Consider the following 26,913-nt stretch of genomic DNA (forward strand, 5'->3'; position numbering starts at 1 on the left):
ACCCTGTAAATATTCTGATGTATGAATTGAAAGTTTTTTGAAATGGAAAAGTTTAGTCAACCTTGAGACAAAATCTAAAAAGGAATTTGTTTTATGTTTTGTATCATATTTGGATCATTAGGCTTTTATGGCCCGTATAGTATGAAAGTAAGAATATGGAGCTCATGCTCGAGGAGTAAAAAATACAAAAAGCAAGATGAAATTCTGACACCTTGTAATGTAAATCGATGCAATTTTCTTTTTATAACAGACAATTTATATAGAATGTATATTAGTTGTCACTCTTTATCTCCCAATAATGTCTTATTAGGATGATTTTAAATGCTTGGTTTTATGACTAAAAGTCCAGTTTAATTATTAGGGCAAAACATATAATGCAATATAACGATGACTGTCTGAGAGATTTACAAATAAACAGCCTGATGTATCATATTTGATACCTCTTTATACATTGGTTTTATTGACACATACAAATAAATAAATAAAAATAGGCCAGTGTATGGATAAAGAAAACCTAAGTTGCTTCTGTCCAGTAAATGTTGGTCTTGAAAGATTACTAACAATATAGTAATGTTTATTAAAAAAAAAATTCTAAGATTTCACAGCAAGATTGTGTAGATTTGAGTTTTTCAGGGAATATGATACAGTAGGCTTTACAGGGATACACAGTTTTTGTGAGATAATTTCTCAAGTACCAAGGCATTCACTGTCCATTTATTAATAACAAATCATACACATCTCTAGATGCATATAGTTCAAAAACGTATTTTGCAACACATAAGAAAAGTGTGTTTGTGTGATTCTAAATGAATGACTGAGACTATCCATATGCAATCCAATATCACCAGCTGAGTGATATCTTATAGTGTGTGCTGTGCGCCTAATATGAGCTCAGTGCATCAGACTTTCCTAAACACAGATATGTCATGAATAATGTAGTAGTCTTAAGGTATCTCACCCATACTCGTTCAATCAAATGTCAGACAACCAAACTAGAACTTGTTCCTTATGCACCAAACACCATTAGAAGACCTTTAATGTTATGTACATATTGAAACACCACCCAAAAAAACATTATAAAGGACATTAAAGGTGACATTATATTCACTAGGAGTTAAAACAGTAGCATGAAATTATGTAAGCGGTATTATCAAAAACACATGTCCACTACTACAGACAAAATGTTGAGGGTCTCGGGAGGCTCTGATGGGGAGGAGAAGGGAGAGGCAGGGAAGACGTCGATGCTTGACGATGCTTGGGCTGCAGGGGGCATCCTCAACCGCACGAGGAAAATCCACCCAATGCCCGTCCTCCTCTCACACACGCCATAGCGTAGAGAAGAGAAAGAGAGAGAGAGGAGTTCTGGTCTTCCCTGCTTCCATATCCATCAGGTCTCAGCCACTCCAGTCAGATCAAAGGGGAGGAAATCACACGAGCTGCTCCTCCTCGGTCTTGCGGGATTTGACCGTGCCGACGCGAGACGGATGTGCCGACGAAAGCGCCTGCCCTGAAGTTGGATACCGAAAACTGAGCGAAAGGTTTACTCCTACCCTTGAAGAGGAGCGCGGAGACGAGAGCGGGAGCCCCGTGTTTTGCTGCGTTCGGAGCACCATGAAGCTCCCGTGCTGGATGGCGCTGGCGCTGCTGCTGCTGCTGGCGCAGACTGTACTGGTGAGAATGACACTCTATTGTGATCTATTGTTACGAGAGGGCGACTTACCGCCGGTCACACGCGCTCACAACATGCCCAACGTTCACATAAGGGATTATGTTCGTGTATGCTTGCGGTAATCTTTATGAGAGAGTGTGAATTGTAAGGTCATTATTTAGGCGACGGTAGCCGTGTGCTGCTCGGTTGTAAATCTTGGACGCGACCCACATTCTCTCGGCTGACCGCAGACAGCGCGTCTCTGGCGGCCTGGGGAGCGATGCGAGTGGGCTGGAGAAAGCTCTGAGCTGGGACCTACTACGAGCCAGCCACAGCGGTGCGGATTTCTCCTGGGCACCTTTGCCTTGTTTGGCCATTTTGGGGTGGATGTGGGTGGGTTGGTGGGTGTGTGTTGGTGTTGTGGGTCAGGGACGCACCGTTAGTCGCTTGTCTGATTACGCTGGCGTGAAGAAGCTTGGGTGCGTGAGTGTGTGCGCGCTCGTGTCCGGATAAACTATAATTAACGCGTCGCATCTAATTAGGGTTTAATTGCAAGCCCTTTGTCCCTCATGTTTGCCTGTCGGTGGTCCCTCCACACGCATCGTTCTCTTTGTGGTCAGGAGTGGTCGGTGGGTTCCAGACGTGGTCGGTAATTACAGCAGGGCTGCATTATAATGGGTTGTAGCGGGTGATAGGCGGAGGTGTTGGCTGTCGCCGATCGGCGGGTGATTTTGGTCAGAGATGGCCGGAGGTGGGGTGAGCGGGGTGTGGAGGGGCTGAAGGCTGCGGGGGGATGACGTCATTGGCCTTCGCGGCGCGAGAGCGGAACCCAGATTCAGAAGGGGATCGAATTCATTCACGTTTTTTGTTATGTCTTACGTTCACGTCGCTTATATGATGTGCTTTTGAGAATTAAAAAAAAGTGGACCACAGGATCCACCTCGAGACGGGTGTGTTTACCTTTGAGCTGTGCGCGCGAGTAAATGCATTATGATGAAATCCTTTAAGAAAATTAGACCAGAGCTTTCAGTTCAGTATTTACTACGGATGCTACGATATTTTATTACTGAGCACTTGTGTTGAATCCAAAGCCCTTCATTGTAACAAGTGACTGGCAATGATAAAATACTGGTGGTCGCAAACACTACAGAATGCTACGGTGCCCGTCCACTTTTTCGGTGGCTTGATTCCAGAACTATTTTTCCTATGTGATATTTTAAAAAGGTCTGTTTAAGCCATTAACTAAACCAACTAGCTACAAGGTGAATTACAACATTACAAACTTTGATTTGAAGCAAGAAGAAGTGACAAAGACCGTGCATTGACTGGCTTTAATAATCAAATTAGAAAGACAAAACTTTTGATTTAAAGTTTTTGACTTTATATACATTAGGAGAAAGTTGCACTGAGGTAGCTGAGGAGTAGATGTTTTCTTATAGTCGACCATAATTGTTAAATGGTTGCCTGAAATAAACTTTTGTTTTTTTGCCCACAGTAGTTTATGAACGCTCAGTTTTACAGGCATTTTTATTTTTCCAATCAAGGTATAAAAGACAACCCACCATAAAGCAAAGATTTTTAAATGGGCTAAAATTACATTCTTTGCCCTCGTGACCTTGAAACTTGAACTTAGATCTCATTTGGTCCACTTCACTTTAAGTTTCAGCTGACTTTCCTTTTTTATTTTTTTTTTGGAAAACCCAGGGGCCTGTTTCATAAAACAAGTTTACCAAATAAGCCAGGTTTATTTCAGTTAGTCTGACTTATTGTCAGTTGATTTGATTCAAAATAAATCAGACTAACTGAAATTAGCCAGGCTTTTCTTTGGTAAACTTGTTTTATGAAACAGCCCCCAGGTTATACAGAGTCCTTAAGTTAGCAACAAACAAGTGAACCTGCATTGTTTTTGTTCACTTTAAGCGAATCACAGTGTAGATTTGAAGCAAAGTTTACTCAGAGCACCTCCTGAAATGGTCATTTTGCGCATAGCTTTTGTCTATTTATGAAGAGAAACTAAAATGTGGCTTTTCAAGTGTGTCTTTGCATCTAAGCAACTGCTTTTCTCAGTTTGACATTTGACAAGAAGTCACAAGTCACAGTGGGCTGGCTGATGAGTGACTTTACATGCTACTGTGCAAAAATACCCAAATTTAGCTGGTGGCGTGTGTTTATTTCATACCCATCTTGCCCACTCAAAATGAATCGACAGTAGTATAGTGCGTGATCGGTCGAGTTGTTGTGGTCACTTCAAACGGAAGTCTCATGTGGATCAGGTCAGTGGTGTCATATCCTTTCTGGCTTTGTGTGCCAGAGATGGAGTTTAATTTAGATCTGGGAATTGAGCTAATGGACACACATCCGCTCCTGAGAGCTGTGCGTTTTAAAGGATCATGTTGGACTCCTGGGTTCAGCACTGAATCAGTGTTTTGTGCGGTAGATGACAAAGACAACCATAGAGAGGGAGGGAGATGAGGAGGAGGGAATGAGGGAGAGAATGAGAGAAAATGAGTGGAGAGGAATGTGTGAAGCAATTTGACACAGGAAGTTTCTGCTGCTGACTTTCTCACTCAGCTGTTTAAAGGTCTCGCTTTCAGACTCACAAGAGCTAGACGGTGTTTTAAAGTTTTGATTGGGACATGCCTCCCTCAAAGGCCTGTGAGGAGGATTAGCATTGCTTGGGAGAATAAACCAATATGGGATTGGAGCCAGAGTGTTTGGTTTATGCAACATTGTGAAAATGAAAATTCGGTCATCATTTAATCACCCTCATGTCGTTCCAAAGATGTATGATTTTCTGCTGTCGAACAGAAAGGAAGATGTTTGGAAGAATATTTCAGCTGTTTTTGTCTATACAATGCAAGCCAAAAGAGTCCAAAACAACATTAGACCCCACTGACTTTCATTGTATGGACAAAAAATATTAAGACAATTTTCAAAATATCTCCTTTTGTGATCCATAGAAGAAAGTCATGCAAATTAGGAACATTGGAATTTCTCAGGAGTTTAAAAATTAATAAAACTGACACAATAATTGGCATACAATAAAGCCAGCATCTAGTTGGTTTCAAGTTGCTGAATAATCTGAGTGCCAGTGCATACGGCCGCGTCTCTCGGCAGGTGGGTGTTAACAGCCCCGGCGACCCAGAACCCTGCTGAGATAATGACCCTACAGTCTGAAAGTCAACTTCCATCCCGTTTGAAATGATCAGAGGTGGTCGTTGGGCCGGGCCTCTGACCTTCAACATAAGAGGGAGGGATTTCAGCAAAAACAGTTAGTAGTTGTGGCACACCCAACTAAAATCCAGTTGCACAACAGAGATCGTTTGGATTTGGGAGAATTTAACAAGAAATTTTTGACATCTATTCACACTTTTGGTTTCTTGGAAATCTGAGCACAGTGTGACACACAGATCTTACACACAGATTGTTTTTTTTTTCTCAAGGGACAAATGTGATGGAGAAGAGTCCTCATTTAATCTCAGTAGTAAATGTTTACATAAACGTTCAATTTCTGTTGGTAATAAAGCACTTGAACACTTTTAAAGTGTCACTTAAATACTTTAGTATGAGTCAAATTTCTCCAATAAAGGTTTCTAGGTCTGTTAAGTCTAATAATGTGATTTTAGCTCAGTACTGTCAAGCATGTAAACATGTTAATCAGACTACAGTTGGCTTCTACATTGTTAGCATGCTCTGAAATCCCAAACCCCAATGTAGCTGGCATGTAAATGTTGTTTGCGTCAATTGTGATATTTTTAAAGTTTCAGGTGCAAATCCCACAGAACTCGTTTTTCAGTTCCATTCTGCTTTTATCATGCTACATAAACATACATGCACTAGGCAGACGTGTTTGACTGTGGTGTTCCATGTCTCATGTCTGGACACGCATGACACAGTGTTTTAAAAATGCGCCACTCAAGTTTGAAGTAATTTGACTTTTAATAAACGCGTCTCTAGGCCTCGTGTTTTTCTTCAATCCACTGCCCTACATTTCCCAGTTTTAAATGCAAAAACGTAATCTATGTGAACAGCCTCATATGTTGCTTTTTTCCTACATAAGAAGCATCTAATAAAGCTTGTCAGTTCTGTATAACAAGTTCTGCATTAACATTTGAATGCTGAATTTGTTCCTCTTTTTGCAAAGGATATTCTCAGACACTTCTATTTAAAGCAAGTCCAAATGTTTAACATCTGACCGCTCTAAATTTCTCTAAGCAAATCTCAGTCCTAGCCACAGTCTTGCAACAAACACTGTGGTAATTCCATGTTGACATAATAAGCGCATTTCCCAAGGCTTCCAGCTGACACTTGGTGTCACTAAAGAAAAAAAAAAACATTATCGGATCCACCAAATGGCACTGTGTTCTGGTGTGAAAGCGTTTAATTTAAAGGTGTCAGCCGAGGAGGTTCACCTTATCAGCCCACCTGCTTCACATAAACTAAATGAGCCACATCACGCTCACCTCCCTTTGACCTCCTCACATCCATCAGCCGCCTCCTGCCCGATAACCTGAAGATGATGGATGCGGGTAGGTGAAATCTGGGTCAAATCATTGCCATGCGAGAGTGTCGTTCATTCATTCAGTTGGGGGAAAAAAGCCAATTGTGGATTCATCTGAAGGAATGTAATTGAGGTTTTTGTGACGTGTTGATTACCACAAATAATAATTTTGTCTTGTCTTTATTTTCTTTGAAAAAAGCAGAAATCTGTTGCAGTGAGATGCTCTCAAAGGAAGTGAATAGCGCTGATCCGTAAGCTGAAAAAACAGTAAAGCCACAGTGCGTAAACAACATGACTGTTAATATAATTTTAGTGTGGAGAAAATTCCTTCCTAACCTCTTTTGTGTAAAATTATATTCGGTTTTACTGGATATAAAACCTAAAACCTTAAAATGACCATATAAATGACTTACAGCTCAACAAACTTTTCAGCTTTACAGCTCGAATAATACACAAGTTTTACAGTTGTAAAATGATAAGCTTCACGTTTCTGCTTTTAAATCCTCCAAAAAATGATCCCCATTTACTTTCCTTGAAAGAGCATCACTATAACTTTAATTCCTGCTTTTTAAACTTATTCAGTTTTAAAGTCAGTTTTGCTATATGCGGCATACATGAAATAGTAACCACACAAACTACATACAATTGCCTAAACCTTAGAGAACGAGTGAAAAAAAAAATATATACATACATACATACATACACACACACACACACACACACACACACACACACACACACACTCTATATACAAGGATAGAAATGTGTATAATGACATGGGTATTGCAACGTAAACATAACACCTATGGAAATTCCCCATAAACCATATATAGAGTGTAAAGATTTCAGCTTTTTTTAAAAGAAAAATAGGGATGAGTCAAAATAATTTTTTGTGGTAATCAACATTATGCCAGCAATGATTGGTTGTCATTCTGTCGTTCACCCATATCGAACCTGGAATATTCCTTTCACATCTTGACCTGTAGGAAGAACATGCTGTATTTGAATATTACAAGCTATGACGCTGTACTGTAGAAACCCATTTTAGGACCAGAGCTCGTATAGCCACGCAAAGAGAAAAGAGAGAGGGATGGATTGCTGAGAGAGGTGGAAACAGAAAGCGGGAGGGAGAAAGGTGGGGACTATCAGGGCTCGTTGCTCTTTCCCAGGAGACTGTGTTCCTCTACCTGTTCTCCACAGTGTCACCATGACAACGGCAGAGCACATCTCCGTCATTGCCGTATCTCTGGTCTCTCCTTTCTCATTCTGTCATTCACCCTTTTCTCTTTCCCTGCTTGCTCTTTTTCATTCTGTCTCTCTCTCTTGGTCTCCCTTGCTAATTAAGATGCGGCTCCGGCAGTCTGATGGGGGAGGGGAAATCACTCCATACCTGAGAGAGAGAGAGAGACTGGCTAGGAGGAAAGGGACACGTAAACTATATTTTACAGTCGGATGTGTGGGCATTGGTGCGTTTATAACGGGCTGGAGTGTAATGTTTTTTTACGGGTGTGGTTTTAGATGTGTAAATGGCAGTTGTGATCGGTATCTCAGAAAAAGCCGCAGCGTGATTGAATGTCTTTCCCGTTCAAAAATGACGAGTGCTTTTCTGTCCCAAATTTCTGTGTGCTTGCATGCGCCATGCTATAATAAGAGCCTAAATTAGAGAGCATTGGTAGGAGGCGTTCCAAAACCACAATGAGTTTTAAGATCCCTCACCAAGCCGCTCTATAAATATGAATAAAGCTATTGTAGCCAAACAGGACAGCCCTTGCCCGGAGAAAATGTGTTTATGCGCATGTGTCCTTCCTTTTCCTCCTACTCCTCCTTCCCTGTCTGTTTGTTTGTTCTGCAGATGTTCTCATGGCCTCTTGCTTGGGGAAGGGGTTGGGGTAGTGACGCGTTTCCGTGGAGATCCACGAGGATAATTGGGTTAACGAGAGAATGGGGGTGTGGCCTTGTGCTTCAGGGACTTCTGGAATGTCGTTAACTTTCCAGTAGCAGGGTGGGGTGAGGTGAGCGCCAGACGAGCATCTATACAATGTTAAAAACAGCCCCGGAGTTAATTGGGAACGAGGAATATTTAGATAACGCTGGTGGAGCGTGTCAGATGCGATGTGCAGGCCATTAATCAACAAGATTTGCGTTTATTATAAAGACAAATGATGAACCGCATTAAAGTAAGTGCTTTCATTCATTTGAGAGCACGCATTCATGCATTTAATGAGATGCCTTTGTGAAAAAATGTAGCATTTGTTTACATATACATTTACATTTAGGCAGTTAGCAGATGCTTTTAATCCAAAGCGGTTTATGGATGAGGAACATCGCAAGCGTTTTACCATTCAACTGACAACATTATCTGTAGCTGCACACAAGATTTGCGAGCAAAGAGAATATGATGTGTATGGCTATAAGACCATCACTCCAGAAAGTGTTATCACAGTGAAAATGACGTCAGTTAATAAATGAGTCCAGTGAAGGCATGACCTCATCTGTTAAATTTTAATTAACCGACAGAAGCTTCAAATTCTTTTTGGAAGAAAAAAAAAAACAGTGTAGAGCACAGGATTTGTGTCGCGTCCAGACCACAAAACTGATGAGAGAGGCTTGGTTGGAAAGACAGTGACGGGATTTAAAACTTTCTGAAAGCGCGCAGCTTATGTTTGCATCTCTATGAGTTACCGTGAAAAAATGCAAAGCGTACACAAGACAAATGAGTCCTGAAAATTTAAAGCCGAATGCTTAAAACTGTGGGGGCAGTACAATTTGGGGGGGAAATGCAGTTTTTATTCAGTAAGGATGGAATAAATTGATCAAAAGTGACAGTAAAGACATTTATAATGTTACAAATGTTTTCGGTTTCAAATAAATGCTGATATTGCTGACATTTATAATGTTTTTGAGCACCAAATCAGCATATTAGAATGATTTCTGAAGACTGGAGTAATGACATTACAGGAATAAATTAATTTTAAATATATTCTAACAGATAACAGTTGTTTTGAAATGTAATAACTGTATTTTTGATCAAATAAACGATTGGTGAGCATGAAAGACATTCAAAAAGTTTACTGGCCAACCTTTAAGTAGTAGTGCATGTGTGAACTGAACCATATTTAGCTTCAAAACGGGACTGATAACTGTATTATGCTGCTGTGTGAACCTAACCTATATGTGTGTGGTATTTCTGAAGGGATTTCCTGGCAAGAGGGACTTTACATTATTTAGTAGTCGGTCCCAATGGTGGATAACACAAAATGGAGTGTGAACTGCAGATATACACATATAAAACTGTATTAGTGACTCTTGCAATTTAGCTCATTTAAATAGTTCAAAATTCTGCTTTGAAGTATTTATCCATATCATCAAAGTCAGTCTGAATGAATGATTCTTTAGGGGGTTTTAGTTCCAGTGGATTTATGTTATATAATATGACTCTGCATAGCCGAACTGACGCCAAACATTGAGATAATAGTTTTAAAATATTTATTATTCACACACACTTTATTTTAGGGATTTATTTATACCAAGTAAAAACTCCCAGATAAGAGCCAAAGAAAAAAATGAGCCTGCAGCCAAAAGACAAAAATGTGTGTGAAAGCACACGTATAAAGTAAACTGTCTGTGCACATCTTTGAGGATTTAACACTGTGCACCGTTTAATCCATTTGCATTTTCTTTGTTTCTCAGCCTGCATGCGCAAACATCTGCACAAAAGGTCATCCTCACCTTCAGTATAACCTCTACTGAAGTTTAATCACTCAACAGTTGCCCGTTTTTGAAGCTCAAAGAGTCGTTTGAGTGACGGAGCTGAAAGCTTTGTGCACATTGATGTGCAAATTAACACACCGTCTTTCTAACTCAATAACCAGAACATCTTCCTAACAGTAGCTGCAGTTGAGAGGCTCGTCAAATCTAAATTCAGGCTTGTTACTCTGATAAAGTCTTTACTAGAAGATGTATTCCAGCAGCTGAAAAGTGTTTCATCTTGATTGAAAAACTACGGACATTATTTAGACTATTATTGTAGCAAAGCATACAAAAAATTTTGTCCTGCCCAGTTAATAATTATTCGAGTTTTTCATTCATTTAGCGTTTTATTTGTAACATTAAAATCACCAAAACTTTTTTTTTTTTCTTTGGCTATTTGTATGAAACAAGATTCTTTTAAACATATAGGCCCTAGCCCTTCAATTTCCATTAGCTGTGACCGTGGCCTGCATACAAAGAATATTAATTTCAGTACCAATCTTTAGTCAAAAGATGCGCAATGACTTCTCAATGCATACTGCAGTACAAGATGATGTAATGCACAGCATTATTGCACACTTTATTGAACAACCAGTGAAGGTTGTTTTTGTGATGGGAGAGAGAATGCTATACTTTGTATTTATCCATCAGATTTTGACAAAAACAAGCATAATAATCTGTACCACTGACATGATTGTGAAGTTGTTTTAAAAAATGTGATGAAATGTCAGAACGTTGGCTGAAGTAATTCTGCGCTGCTCAGCCAGACTCTGAGTATTTGATAAGGGGGATCTGGCACACACACACACACACACACACACACACACACACACAGCTGATGAAATGCAGACTTCTGTCAAGTGTGGAGAATGACTAAGAGAGAGACCCTGTAAATAACAGATCTTTCAGTTCTGCACAAGAACTGTGATATTACACAAATGAACGGCGGAGATATAAAAAGAAACATTTTAAACTGTTTTTCTTCTTTTTGAAATTAAATTAATATTGTATGCCCGTCATCATTATGCGTGTAAAGGTAGATTGACATACGTCTTTTTTTCCCATTCAATGCAAAGAATGTAATTTTCATTATTAATTTAAGGTACATTGCTTCAATTTTGCAAGTCACTAATGACAATTCACGCTGTTTTCTAAATGTATGTTATTGATAATATTGTGCACGATTAATCCATGCTTATGCTTACATTTTTACAATTTGTTCAGACAAAATGAGAATTTTTAGTTTTGGGTCAACAGCCCGATTAATGGCTGATCTTGTCTCAGTGGTCTGATAGTAGAAGGCCACAGCCTGAATCATCAACAATCTGCTGGATGTCAGGTTCACTACAGATATAATGGAGTTGATGGATTCTGACTCAAACGTGATGTCAAGGCTCACACTCGCACCTCCCCCATCGTTTGGCCTCCAAGTCAAGGGCTTAGGCCAAGATCAGTGCTACGCTGTCATTGCCACAAACACTGAATGATAGTACAGCTGATATCACTATGACTGAAGCTAAACGAAGGTCCTCTGGCTGTCACAGCTTTACTGTCAGTAGAATAAATGTGTCAGTAAAGCTCATTCATAGAGCACAGTTAAAATGACCAAAGCGCTGGCCAGCAATATAACATTAAAAACTTCCAATGCCACAGCAAAAAAGAAGGAAGCCTGTAATTAAAATGTAGTGTACAGTTTGTTTTTAGGGTTAAATTGTGTTCATATTTGATTGTAGAGGGCTTATTAAAACCACTGAACTGATCCAGCCAGGAATAGTGTTACAGGAACAGAAACAGGAACCATAACATAAATGTCTAGAGACGGCACAGTGGCAGATGTAGACATTTACATGAAACCACATTATGCACAGATCTGATATTGACACACATCCACTTTTTTGTTGACTTTAGAGTCGGTAAGATTTTGGTTTTATGTTTCTGCATAATGTCTCTCGTGCTTACCAAAGCTGCATTTATTTGATAATAAAAACAGTAAACTTGTGAAATATTTACAATAACGCTTTCATAGTTTATTATATTTAAAAATGTAATTTAGATGGCAAAGCTGTATTTCCAGCAGCCGTTACTCCAGGCTTCAGAGTCACATGATTCTTCAGAAATCATTAAAATATGCTGATTTGCTGCTCAAGAAACCTTTATTATTATCAAAGTTGTAAACCGTTGTGCTGCTTAATATTTTCTTGAAACTGATTTTTGAATTTCTTTTCAAGATTCTATTATGAATAGAATGTTCAAAAGAACAGTTTTCATTCATAACAAATCTTGTATAACATAAATATCTTTACTATCACTTTAGAGCAATTTAATGCATCCTTTATAAATAAAGTATTAATTTCTGTTAAACAAAAAAAGGTAGTGTAGATAATCTTTAAAAAGCGTCACAATGGCAGATTTATCAGTATATCTAGTTTATGCAGTATATTGTCACATAAATGCTCATGCAGTGTCTGCATCTAATTTATATGAATAAATGGATGTCACAGGCTCTCAGCATATCATCGCTATTTATGAGTAATTGCAATTACCCAAGGTATGATTATACTTTGACATGTCAGTAATAAGAGCAGCTGTGTTTGGAGGAATGTGACTGTCAAACAGTGTTTCCCGCGCAGTGATTTTCAGTATAACCCCAGATAAACTTTCCAGTGGGAACAAATGGATGCATGTTAAATTGTCAATGAAGACACGCTGCAAACGTGTTAAATTCCTGCCTGTTATTTCATGCATTTGCAAAAGCAGGTGGAGTGTGAAAGCGAGAGAGGGAGACGGATGGAGAAGGCCGGAATCAGCTGCCTCAGTCAATCTATTTTTCTCTCCATTCCTTCCTGCTAATCTCCTCACTTATCATGTTGTGCATGGAAAGTGATATTGATCGATATGAGTTAAGTGAGATACGCGTCCGCTTGGGCAGATGTGCTGGAAAGCAGATTACACTGCTGCTAATCCACAAGTGTAGGGATGAAAGATTACAGCAGAATCACCTGCTGGAGGTAGAGCAAACTGACACACAGACCGAGAAGGAGAGAGAGTTAAAACACAGTCACTAAAGAGCTTTGTGGGATGGTACACAGAACGGGATAGCCGACACAACCTAGTCAACAGATTACAGAGAGAGAGAGACGTCACTACAGCAGAGCTCCAGTCTGGGGCTAAAATGGTTGCTTAAATCGAATCGGACTAGAAAAAAATAGTTTTGGGTGAATCAGGATCATATGAGCAAGTTCCTTTTAAAGGGGTCATATGATGTGATTTCAAGTTTTCCTTTCTCTTTGGAGTGTTACAAGCTGTTTGTGCATCGATAAGATCCCTAAAGTTGCAAAGACTAAAGTCTCAAACCCAAAGAGATATTCTTTATAAAAGTTAAGACTCGACCACACCCCCCTAAAACAGCTGATTCAAACACGCCCCCCACATGTCTACGTCACAGTGTGGGGAGATTTGCATAACACTGCCCAAACGTACAAGCAATGAAAGAAGGCATAACTTTTATTCTCGCTGTAGTATTGTTGTTGCCACCGCCATGTCGTGGAGATGCTGTGTGTTTCGTTGTGAAATCGAAAGTACTTTGTTTGGCCTTCCAAATGAAGTACACAACTAGAAATCAGTGGTTAAGTTATATTTACAAAACTGTTCCAGAACAGTACAATGCAAATATTCGAGTGTGTGCAGCGCATTTTATGGAGGACTATTTCCTGATCCTGGGAGAGAGTAGCCTACAATGTGAACACTATGAATGGCTGTGAACAGCAATTCCAACGTCGCAAGGACAGTCTGGTGCTTCTGACTCACAGCCTGTAAGTAAATTTCTATATTTAAAGAATTTGCTACTGACTATTCAAACGCGAGTTTTGAGCTGTGTAGAGTAGTGCTTGTTTGGCATTTCTACGATCACAAATGCAGACATGGTGTTATGTTTATGCAGCGCGGCGCAACGCGTAAAAAGACTAATTATAATCAGTAATTATGTCCTCACTGAATGCAACAAATGCCTCGTTTACAGCGGGTTTTACTGTTTTAGTCTCGTCGCGCCGGGACCATAGACTGTAAAAAGGCTGGGACACAGCATCACAACATGGGAAGGGACGTAACATTTCCGTCACGCGCTTGAGGTATTCGGCCAATCACAACGCAACAATGACATATAGCTGGCCACTCAGAGCACACCTTGCTTCTCAGAACGATGAGCTTTGTAAAAATTGGTGCATTTCAGAAAGGCGGAGCATAGAGGAGCAACAATAATGTACAGTATGTGGAAAATAATGTGTTTTTTGAACCTCGAACCGCGTAACCACATTGCATTACACCAAATACACAAAATAATGTTCTTTTTAGCAACATCGTATGACCCCTTTAATGAATCAGTTTCATTTTTAGTTCGACTCACTGAACCACTCAGTAATTTTAAGTCAAGTCTGATTAAAACTAAAAAGATACCTATTGTTAAGGCCCGTTCACACTAAGAATAACTATAACAATAATTATATGAGCATTCGGTTTATAATAAGAGCATGCTACAGTTATGACATCTGTCTCTTGAAAAGCTCAAGATTTTTAAAGCACGATGGATTCTGACACTCTGTCGATGTTTTTATTATTCTTCAGCTGGAAAAAATGTTCTGAAAGTGATTTCAATGATTATCGTTCCTCTGTGCCATTATCATTATGGTTGTAGTGTGGACTATGCTTTTAAAACCATATCTTTATCGTTATCATTATAGTTATCATCCTTGGGCCATTAGTCTTTTCTCTTTAGTTTTGTGAGGCTTGCTAATTACCGACATATTCACAAATGTTTTGTTGCAATAAATGGTATTTGAATGTTTTGTTTCAGGGGCCATTTAGTCTGGAGGCCTGTATGTGAAGAGTGAGATAACGTTGAGAAAAACCAGTCCACTGCTTTCATGATTGCATTTGCTGTATATTTGCACTCCTTTAACTACACGCATTCCACACACTCCACTTTTATCTTTTGGTGTGGAAAAGGAAGGAGTGTGTGACGGGAAACTGCATTCCTGCTTTAACCTGATGTTTTTAATGGGCGATGATAACCTTGAGATGAATTCTGGTCAGATGAGTCTCATTCTGAAGCAAATGTGACTTTCATTTATAATGCCATGCACAGACGCGCACATCACATGATGGCTGAGTATAGGTTAATGATGTGGGCTGGCAACCCAAAGCTCACGGATTCTGAAATGGAGCGTCAGACAGATGCCCTGTCATTACTGTGGCCTTAAGTAAGACTTGTGACCTCAAGTTACTTGTGCAATTACTCCCTGCAATTACTGTACTGTATGTCACAAAATGACATGTAACATAATCTTTGGTGGTGTAACAACTGGATTTGAATGACATCCACTTCTTTCTTTTTTTTTTCTCTTTCCACATTGCAAAATCATGGTATGCTGTGTGTGTGTATATATATATATATATATATATATATACACACTGAACAAAATTATAAACGCAACATCTGAAAACCAGTCAGTATGTCATTGGTGTGACCACCATTTGCCTCACGCAGTGCAACACATCTCCTTCACATAGAGTTGATCAGGTTGTTGATTGTGGCCTGTGGAATGTTGGTCCACTCCTCTTCAATGGCTGTCCGAAGTGGCTGGATATTGGCAGGAACTGGAACACACTGTCGTATACGCCGATCCAGAGCATCCCAAACATGCTCAATGGGTGACATGTCCGGTGAGTATGCTGGCCATGCAAGAACTGGGATGTTTTCAGCTTCCAGGAATTGTGGCACAACAATGGGCCTCAGGATCTCATCACGGTATCTCTGTGCATTCAAAATGCCATCAATAAAATTCACCACCATGGACCACTTGATCCACAACGTTGACATCAGCAAACCGCTCACCCACACGATGCCATACACGCTGCCTGCCGTCTGCCCTGTACAGTGAAAACTGGGATTCATCCGTGAAGAGAACACCTCTCCAAAGTGCCAGACGCTATCGAATGTGAGCATTTGCCCACTCAAGTCGGTTACGACGACGAACTGCAGTCAGGTCGAGACCCCGATGAGGACGACGAGCATGCAGATGAGCTTCCCTGAGGCGGTTTCTGACAGTTTGTGCAGAAATTCTTTGGTTATGCAAACTGATTGTTGCAGCAGCTGTCTGGGTGGCTGGTCTCAGACGATCTTGGAGGTGAGGATGCTGGATGTGGAGGTCCTGGGCTGGTGTGGTTACACGTGGTCTGCGGTTGTGAGGCTGGTTGGATGTACTGCCAAATTCTCTGAAATGCCTTTGGAGATGGCTTATGGTAGAGAAATGAACATTCAATCCACGGGCAACAGCTCTGGTGGACATTCCTGCAGTCAGCATGCCAATTGCACGCTCCCTCAAAACCTGCGACATCTGTGGCATTGTGCTGTGTGATAAAACTGCACATTTTAGAGTGGCCTTTTATTGTGGCCAGCCTAAGGCACACCTGTGCAATAATCATGCTGTCTAATCAGCGTCTTGATATGCCACACCTGTGAGGTGGATGGAGTATCTCGGCAAAGGAGAAGTGCTCACTAACACAGATTTAGACAGATTTGTGAACAATATTTGAGAGAAATAGGCCTTTTGTGTACATAGAAAAAGTTTGAGATCTTTGAGTTCAGCTCATGAAAAATGGGGGCAAAAACTAAAGTGTTGCATTTATAATTTTGTTTAGTGTATATACACACACACAAAATGGGCAGGAATGGGCATTTTTCAAAAATATTGTATTCGAACATTTGGGCTCATATTCAAATATTTGTTTATTTAAATGACGTTTGACGAGAAAGATGTTTTTTTTTTTTTTATTAATCAAGTTTTTGTGTTTTCTGTTCTTAGGCCTGGTTTACACTAGTGCATTTTCATTTTAAAACGCATAACATTTGCTGCGGTAACACCTATCGTTTACACTACTCCGGCGTTTTCGAGGCTGCATATCCTTGGCGACTGTAAACAATAACATCATGCTCATTATTGTACCCATAGATATGTATGGGTAGATTCCCCCATTCGACCACTCCAAGCATGTAGACGCCTCCGCCATCTAAATAATAGGGATCTACCTATACAGATCTATGGTTGGACCTGTATAAATGGTCATTTAACTTGCGGTTGTGTAGTTTGAACAGAGATCGTTTCTGAACCGCAGTGTTTTCTCTTCCATGATCACTGTTCTGACTCATAGGTAATAATATATTTCAGCAACATTACATGGCCAAAACACATTAGACGGCAATTGGAAGTTATTACAAACACTCGATGGTGGTTTAAAGTGAGTTTTGAGTAAAAGCGGAATATAAATAGTATGTATTATCTTATGTAGCATGATGCTACAGTGTGCATGAATGGTCACATAACAGGCGCTTTTGGTCGTGAACGGATATGATATAATGATTGAACTCCACCAGGTCCCGCAGTACTCTCCATTGGAAATGAATGACGGTCTGATACTTGTTGTTTGTCGGAGATAGTGGAAAGCCGGCTTGAAACGCAGACTTTGAAGTTTGAAGATGGTTTTCATTTTAAAACAAAAACTCACCAGTGTAAACATAACCTTACATCTAAGGGGGCTGGGAGCATTCACACTACAGCCTCACATGTGCGGCGCCACATCTCTGAGTGTAACTGCTGTAAACTAGCGTGAGTTCGACTTGACGCGAACCGACTGTGCAGACCGATCGGTTTATTACAGTATCACGAGAGACGGAGACTGCAGACTACTCCGTGCGCTTTATGATCGATCTGCGCCGCGCTGCTTCTAGTCGAACACACCTAGTGCTAAAGGGCAGGCTTATGGGCTGACTGACGCTGATGAGATTAACCCCTTATCGAAATTTGTTACAGAACGACGAGACCATAATAATTACAGAGCGAATATTCGACTATTTGTGCACACCCCTAATATAATGCATTCTTGCAGAATAAAATAATTTTTCAAAAGAAAAAGAAAAAAAGTTTCAGATCCCAATCTTTTGAATAGTAGATCCATCTGCTTCAGTGCTTCACTTCATCTATAAATTCATAGATAGAGGACGAGGAATGCCTGCCAACCCTGTACACACCTGTAGGCTACACACATGGAATACAATGCAATGTTTATCTCAGAAATAAAAGATACAAAGCAGTCACTTGGGCGGTACCTTTTCTAAAGGTACTAATACGTAGACTACTTTTTAAGTACTAATAGGCCTATGTACCATTTAGTGGTAAATAAGGTACAGTTTACTTTTTAATATGCACCTTTTAGCTCTTGTACCTAAGAGTACCGCCCCAGTGACAGTTTGTACCTCTTTTTTCTTAGAGTATAGGTGTCCACGTGACCGTTTCCATTGCTTCCTTGTGTTTTTGAATGATTACTTTTGAGAACAAAACAACATCTGTTCATTTTACTCGCCTTTAAAGACATGTTGAGCCATTAACTGATTGTAGCAGGACATAAAGTTTAACTTTATGTAAAAAAATAAATAAATAAAAATAAAAATGATAGCCTATAATATTGTGTCCTAAATGATGATCTCGTTACATAAATTGCGCAATTCTTCATTGGTAAGAGTAATTCTGTAGTGGCAGTAGACACTATTAAATACTTGACAATGGACCAAATTTCCACAGTGTTTCTCATCCACTTCTGTACTCAAGTCAGGTATGCTGTTACTGAGCAACAACTCTCCATAATAGTCCAGAATTGCTCCTATTGCACTTTCAGCGACTGCTATTCTAGAAAACCTGCCATCGCTCTTATGTACCTTCTCCTCCTTTTTATTTGTGCAGCAAAATTGAGATTGTCCCCAAAGATATGGGAAATGAGGATCTCCGGGCACATACAGAAGTTCAAACACACACATACACTGAGAACAGCAGGGGATTCTGGGAAAGGGGGAGGACTGTTCATAATCACAAAGACTGGCCACACACACTCGCCCTTACATGCACACCCACATACTCACAAAGGCAAGCCATTCCCTAGCCCCTGGCTGCATTTTTTAGCTCCTTTGAAAAGTTTCTTAGAAACACAAGAGAAGTTATGATCCACAGGAAGCCCCATCTGCTTGCGAAGAGAAAGAGTTCATTCACCCAGACACACACGGACACACAAATACATGCACAATACCATCCTTTAAACTTCACAAACACTACATACTCGAATCACTTGATCTGCACTTTTGAGTTTATTACAAGTCCGTGTGACAGCGGTCATGTTACGCACATGCTGTCGTGAGTTAACCCTGTTTTTACCCTGTTATCCCAGACAGCAGTGATTCCGGGTGTTTTAGGCTGGCTGTCGTGTGGGAAGAGCGGTCATGACTCGGATAATATACCATGAAAGTGTTTCCATGGCAACTTCTCAGCAGAAAGCTTTCCAGACACTTTCCCCACACAATGCTTGGAAAACCCAAGCCAAAACTGCCTTAACTGCTCATCCAATCTAGCAAATCGTTTATTACAAAGTTCAAATTTCTCTTCTAACACAGAAGCCACTGTTTTATGTTGGAGTAAAAAAAATGACTCTTACAAGGAGCACGAATTAAAATTTGTATGCGTTTATTTACTTTAATACACATTTTTATTGCGAACAATCATTTTTGCATTTAAAATTTTCTTTTTGGAATTTAAATGTATTCTTTCTATGTCTCTCCATTTCAAATTTCTATAGAACAACATAGAATAGTATTTTTAACAATAGTTATTAACTTAAATTTAAAAAGCGTTATTCATGTTCTTGTGTACATTTTATGTAATCGATTTATAATTTTTTACAATTATTTTTCCTTTTTATTTCAACCCCTCCCCTCCAAACACCTGTCACTTTTAACAACCCAGTTATTTCCAGATCGATTAAATATAGCTCCGCCCTACAATAGTTTCTCTCTTAATATCCTTTCTTACTGTTAAATAGGTCACATTAAAGAAAAGAGGGTTTGCTGATTTCAAATTTAGTATTTTAGTTTTGTAAAATTTATAATTATTTGGTTGTGCGCCTGGCTTCGTTGATTAAACCAGGGTTAGGTTTTGTCACCGCATCATCATAAATGTTTAATACCTGTATGCTTTGGAGGAGCTCTTATACTGACACACGGCGTCTTACCCATATGGGCATCCGACATGGTCCTAATCCCATGGGATTATGGGATCACTTGCTGGTTGGATTAAGGATTGTCCCACAGAAACAGCTGTCCACTTCATACACGTATATAACATGCATTTCAAGAGACAAAGTTTAAACTTGAGGCTCAGATGTTTTATAGGTGGAGGTGCTGTAATGTATTTCTTTTTTTCGTATTTGTGTTTAATTGGCATATGTAGATGTGCATTCAGATATTTGTGTGTGTGTCTAACTCTGTGGTAATGAGGTTATCACCTAGTGACCAACTCACCTCTTAACTTTACTTACACAGTGATCTCTCTCTCTCTCTCTCTTTCACACACTCTCTCTATCTCAAGTCATCCTCGCAGCTGTTCCTCTGGAAAGAAGCCAGCAAAGAACAACATCAAATTTGGCAGAGAAAGAGAGGACAATACATGTATATATACATTTCTATGCAATATAGCTGCGCAATTATACAAATACATAATCAAAATAGTGCTTACGGCTGCCACGGTTACTTAAATTTCAAAAACTGTATTCCATAATAAATATATTCAAAGTAGTATTTTGGAAAAAACATTTTTATGCTGCTAAGAGAATTTTGATTGACACGTACCCATTGCCTCACACAAAATAAGCATTATAATGCAAATTCTATTACCGTATTGACCCGAATATAAGACGATCTTTTTTTCTTGGAAATGCATCTGAAAAAACGCGGTCGTTTTATATTCAGGGTCTAGACTTTGACATGTCAGTAATACACCCACAACAATAGGTGGCGCCAAAAACGCATAAAACGAGTGAGCCATGAAATATGTAATGCAATGTGTGTTGTAAAGATGCCGAGTGAAAACAAAAGAAAAAGAAACGCTTACAACGGCACGAATCGTGACTGTCATGTTAGCCTGATGGGAACAAACTTCCTCTGTAAGTGATTTTAAAACATAAGATTGGACCCAGATTTGAAGACTACAATAAGATTTCACTTCTACTGTTGTAGGCTACTATGAGATGGGTAGCCTAAATGTTATATAACTCAGGTGGGCTACCTGTTGTTTTTATGGTATATCAAAAAGTGTATATTTTTCAATGTCATTGTTGGTACATTTTACCAGTATTTATCATACTTTCAAAACAAAAATTAAAATAGGAAAAATATGCAATATGAAAATAATTTAAGAAAAAATGTGTTTTAAAAAAGATTTGGTTTTCAAAAAGCCTTTTTCCAAAAGGTACATCTGGAAAAAGTGGGGTCGTCTTATATTCGGGACAATACGGTAATCAAAATTAAAAATCATAATTACAATATCAACGAAAACTGATAATTCATAATCGTGCAGCCTTACAGTGTATTTTTTTCGTCATTGTGTACCGCCAGACGGATGGATGTTATATTTACATTTGACTCTAAAAAGCTTTTACCCACACCCCCTCTCTATCTGTACGCACACACCCATACACCCACACACACAAACTGTTTGTGAAGAAACCCTTGCTGTGCGAGCCAATTCTACCCCTTAATCATATCGTAGACCAAATTATACCACAAACCAACCCCACCATTACAGGGGAGGATACACAGACATCCACAAACACACAATCTATCCAAATATGCATACTGGCTTAGTCTTGCATCTTGAGCACCAGGTTTTGCAGAGACATATGTGATTTGGAAAGGAGATCCGGTGCATCTGCAGCATGTATTTCTGAGCGTTGTACCGGTTGGAGAGGAAATCGCATTAGACCTGATTGCATTTAGTGAATGGCCTGTGGTTAATAGCAGTTCAGATTGAGGCACAGTGGGATCTGATTCCCTGGTGTTCACATGCACTTTGTGCTTAAAAAAAGATCAGCACAAATCCATAGCACTATTTAGAGCTGGTTTAGTTGATAAAATGGCTAGAATAATAACTGGAATTGCTTCAGATTGCTAGTATGTGTTTGTGCTCATGTGTGTGCACTAGAGAGGGTGATATAGTCACTATAGTCACAAAGATTTTGCCGGTAATATAACATTATACATCATGAATATTGTGGTGATTTAAATGTGCTTTTTATCAGGCTATTATAATGCCCTAAAGGTCCTTCCTTGTCTCACAACTATATTTGAATATGAGAGCATTAAGACAAAGATACGTTTCTGGTATAAACTTGATGCATTTCAAACTGTTTGTTTGCCTCAAAGTGGTAATAGAAATATATGTTTCTTAATTTATTTGCATATTTCAATAAAAACAGTTTGTGTTTTTTATGTTAAAGAAAGTAATACTTTTATTCTGGAAAGACACTGATCGAAAGTGACAGTAAAGACATTTATAATGTTACAAAAGATTAAGATTTCAAATAAATGCTGCTTTTTTAACTTTTCATCAAAGAATCCTTAGTTTCTACAAAATATTAAGCAGCACAATATTAGTAAGAAATATTGGTAACACTTTACAATAAGCTGTCATTTGTTAACATTAGTTAATGTATTAACTAACATGAACGAACAATGATCAACACATATTACAGTATTTATTCATATTTGTTAATGTTAGTTAATACAAATAGTTCATTGTTTATTCATGTTAGTTCACAGTGCATTAACTAATGTTAACAAGCACAACTTGTGATTTTAATAATGCATTAGTAAATGCTGAAATTAACATTAACTAAGATTAATAAATGCTGTAGAAGCATTGTTCAATCTTAGTTCATGTTATCTAATGTAGTTAACTAATGTTAACTAATGAACCTTATTGTAAAGTGTTACCGAAATATTTCTTGAGCACCAAATCAACATATTAGAATGATTTCTGAAGGATCTTGTGATACTGAAGACTGGAGTAATGGCTGCTGAAAATATAGCTTTTCCATCACAGGAATAAATTACATTTTAAAATATAGAAATAGAAAACACTGTAATAATTTTTACAGTATTTTAATCATTTTTATTTATTTATTTTATTTTTGATCAAAGTATTGCAGCCATGCTGAGCATAAGTGACTTACATTACACATAAAAAAAAACATTAAAGAAAATCTTAGTGATTAATGTTATAAATAATTTATAAGCCTATATAATATGTATTTATTTGTATTATTGCAGTGTATTGTTATACATGTGCATATAAATCAAAATTATTAAATCTAGTAAAGAGCTGTAAAAAACAGTATGGGAATCTTTTTTTTTTTTTCTTAAACCATTTCATAGCATATATATATATATATTAGTGAATCACACATGCTTACAGTGCAAAACATGAAGTCACATAAATATAGGCTACATTATGTGCATAATATGTAATTAGACCAGACACAGAACTGGGCACAGTTATAATATTGTGTCTGTTTGTGTATGATGTTCTTAAGCTTAAGTGCATGCTGATGACTGACAGCATTTTGGGGCCAGTGTGTGTTTATGGGGGATTACTGGGGGGGCATGGGATCGGTTTATGGGTCTGAGTATTTATGGGGTGTTGCTGGGATGAAGACCAACCAATCATGAGAGCGGGGGGAAGGAAAGCGACCAAAAGAGTAAAGAATGATTCAGAAGAGGGGGTTAGAAGTGCTTTTACACCAATGGTTAGGTGTTACGTAATGTTGTTTTTGAAAGCGTCACTCTGAACACATTGGCTGCTGACTATTCTTGCATTCAATATTTTTAAAGGACATTTGTTGCCAGAAACAGCCTCTAAACTTTTATGTTTGATGAGAACTGCTAATCTGTTTAAATTTGATTTTACTAGGGTTTTTGTGTATTTGATGACCACAGTTTTCTCGTTTATGTGACGCATTGGGTCTGAGGACAGTCAAGAGCTCTTTTTCTGCTGAATTTTCATCCCTATTTAAGAAATTGGGTTAAAGGCAAGTGTTGCCCCTAGCAACAGGCCTCTCGATGAAACGGCTCCCCATGTTAGACCCCTTCTCACACACACAGTGAATCTGATATTGGTTTTGAAACAATGCACTCTTAAATCATTCCACTTCTGGTAGATTTGCACAAATGTTTCTGACTTTTTCTCTTTGTTTAAAGGCACAGCGTCGCATATCTCGACCAAGCGATGATGAGAGTTCTGGAGATGGATTTTACGACGATGAGGACTTATTCTCTGGATCTGGCTCTGGCTGTGAGTTTGATATGTGATGTGTTTGTGTATGTGTCACTTTAGCATGTTTGTGACGTGTGAGTGTGAATCACTCATTACGAGGTCACAGCTGCCTTGTTTAAAAGTCCAGCCCGGGCTTCCAATCCCCTCACCAGCTGGTATAATTCTAACAACTCAACGCCTTATCCCCCTCTTCATCTCTTGCTCTGTCTCACTTTGCTCTCTCTCTCTCAGCCCCTCTGTCTCACATTCCTCCCACAACTTCATACATTTATTTTAGCCACTGCTAACTGATGCCCACAGACTGACGGTAAAAAACGCCCTTCTTTTCTTGTAAATAAAGAGCGCTTCTTCATATATTTGCGTGTGTGTGTGTCTTTGTGAGTGATCATCTGATCCTCAGTAATCAGATTACTGTAAATAAGATCACTTAATCAGCTGGAATCTGGGTGTGGACGGCCAATATCCGCTAGTGCTTGGGTGTTTCTTTGGAGCACGTTGGGCCCTGTGGTCGTTTAGAAAATAAACTCTCTTCAAACACGCTTTTCACACATTATTTAATTTGAACACTAATGTTATTGAACAGGGGGCATAAATATCTCACAAGAGACTTCTGTGATTTTGCTGAAATTCATTTTGTTGAATTTCCACCACAATGTCATTTCCATCACGTCTCAAGTGATGTATTGTGTTTAATACAAATCTGAGGTGGACATGACATTTTAAATGGACTGTAATGGAGTAAACAGCTAATTTTCATAGCTACCATTTTATATCTTAAATTTCTGTTTTTAAAAAAAATAATAGTTAATAGATTTTTTGCATAGTTTTTGCAATTGATTGAAAAACCAACAATATAGATCATGTGAAATAACGTAAAAAGGGTAACATTTACATTTCATTCCTTTACCATCACAACTTGTAATAATACTGTATGTGTAAAAATTAGATTATATAAATGAAACATCTTCACTAAACATTGAAGTAGTTTCTGGTTATTTTAGTCTGTTTAGATTATCATAGTTTTTCAAATTGTTATTTCATAATTTAAGCATCAAGGTCAAGGATAAACAACAAAATCTATTCCTAAAGCATTTGAAACATAAAACAGCAAAAAATAAAGGTGAAGTTTCTAAGACAATATTAATGTGGCCTTCATTTAATAAAAATCAACCCTTGGGACATAAGAATGCCTGTAGGTAAAGAACCACTGTCTATGTGTGTGTGCTTTATGAGCAGAGTTTGTGTGTTGCAGTGGCGCTTGCTTTGTTCTTTGTTTCTAGTGTGTGTGCATGTGTATTTCTTACCAAGGTTATTGATATTTTATTCATGTGTTGCCATGGGGATGTTAACATTCCTGGGCTGACCAATCTAAAGTTTGCTTTGAAGCCTTGCAGACGCTTTTGCTAGGTATCATATGACACATTAACACGGTCTGAAATGGCTGTGAGTATTGATCTCCTTCACCCTATCTCACCGTGTTTTCATTGCTGTTTCTCTACGCCTCCAGTTCCAGATATGGACGTTAGTCCAACTGCAGCAGGTGTGGTGGTCACCACAGAAGAGCCCCTTCCACTTTCTACCACACAGGCCACTGGCCCCGCCCCCTCAGCCTCCCCCGCCGCCGAGCCAAGTAGCCCACCTCCACCTGAGGTGGAACACGAGAGCGGCTTGGGACAAGATGTAGACAGAGACAGCAAATTGGAGATGGAGATTGAGAAAAAGTGGGAGGAGCTTGAGGAGGAGGAAATGAGACGGGCGAAGGAACAGGACAGAGAACAGGAATCTGAGATCGTGACAACGTTGGATGCTGATAAAGTGCAAGACGGAGAGGAGGAACAAGAGAGGTCGAAAGCTACGGTTGCCCCCCGGCTGACTGATGTTCCTCTAGTGTTCGTGGACTCATCCACCGCTCTGGATGAGACTACAGTGGCCACCAGTGACCCGGAGGATGAGGATCTATACATTACTGCAGAAACCATCATGTTAGAGGCATCCAGCACACCGGAGACGACAACAGAGGACATCACAACCACTGAGATCATCCCAACCACTGTTGCGTCCACCACTGCTAAGCCAACCAGACCACGTCCTGCCCTGACCACTCCGAGCACCGCCCCGGTACGACCCCGGAAACCACACACTACCCCCAGTAGAGCCACCCCAACTGAGAGCAGCACTCGTTCAGTGATGACCACAACACAGGTTAGACAGTCCTCAGTACATAAAAATAAATAATATTACATGTAAGGATGCACCGATATGAAAACTCTGGCCAATACAGATAAGTCAGTAGTTATTTTTAATAAGTGGAAGATATTAAAAATGTCTGTCTGTCTGTCTGTCTCTCTCTCTCTCTCTCTCTCTCTCTCTCTCTATATATATATATATATATATATATATATATATATATATGTATATATATATATGTATGTGTGTGTGTATATATAGATATGTGTGTATGTCCCTGTGTGTGTGTGTGTGTGTGTATATATTAGTGGTGTCAAAATTTAACACCTTCAAAATATTTAACGCAGGGGCGGAGCCTATTTGGCCACCCCACTCATAACTGCTGTTTGTCACTTATTCTCTTGACAAGAAGTGCATTTATTCAGTCGCAGAACGTCTTTACGAGCGCATCAAACGGGAGACATTTCAGACGCGAGTTCCACTTCACTTCAGCGCCAGGCGCGAATCAAACAAGCGCGGAAACTGTACTGTGCGCGCAGCGCGAGATCTTCAATTGCACGCGCAAAGGTGCCGGCGCGCACTGCAGCCTGATCATTTAATATCAAAGCGCGAAATAAACTACG

The 26,913-nt window shown here is 39.2% G+C and overlaps 1 protein-coding gene across 1 annotated transcript in view; it reads left to right on the forward strand.

The window, feature by feature from the left end:
- Positions 1–1,159: 1,159 nt before the first annotated feature.
- sdc3 (syndecan 3) overlaps positions 1,160–26,913 on the forward strand; it is a 29,675-nt gene continuing 3,921 nt past the window's right edge. Inside the window, exons 1-3 of the mRNA XM_058753951.1 lie at positions 1,160–1,671; positions 24,028–24,121; positions 25,611–26,305. Of these exons, the coding sequence (XP_058609934.1) occupies positions 1,207–1,671; positions 24,028–24,121; positions 25,611–26,305 (1,254 nt within the window). The 5' untranslated portion in view covers positions 1,160–1,206. The remainder of the gene's footprint in view (positions 1,672–24,027; positions 24,122–25,610; positions 26,306–26,913) is intronic.

The sequence above is a fragment of the Onychostoma macrolepis genome, chromosome 19 (genome assembly GCF_012432095.1).
Source record: "Onychostoma macrolepis isolate SWU-2019 chromosome 19, ASM1243209v1, whole genome shotgun sequence".
Classification (NCBI taxonomy): domain Eukaryota; kingdom Metazoa; phylum Chordata; class Actinopteri; order Cypriniformes; family Cyprinidae; genus Onychostoma; species Onychostoma macrolepis.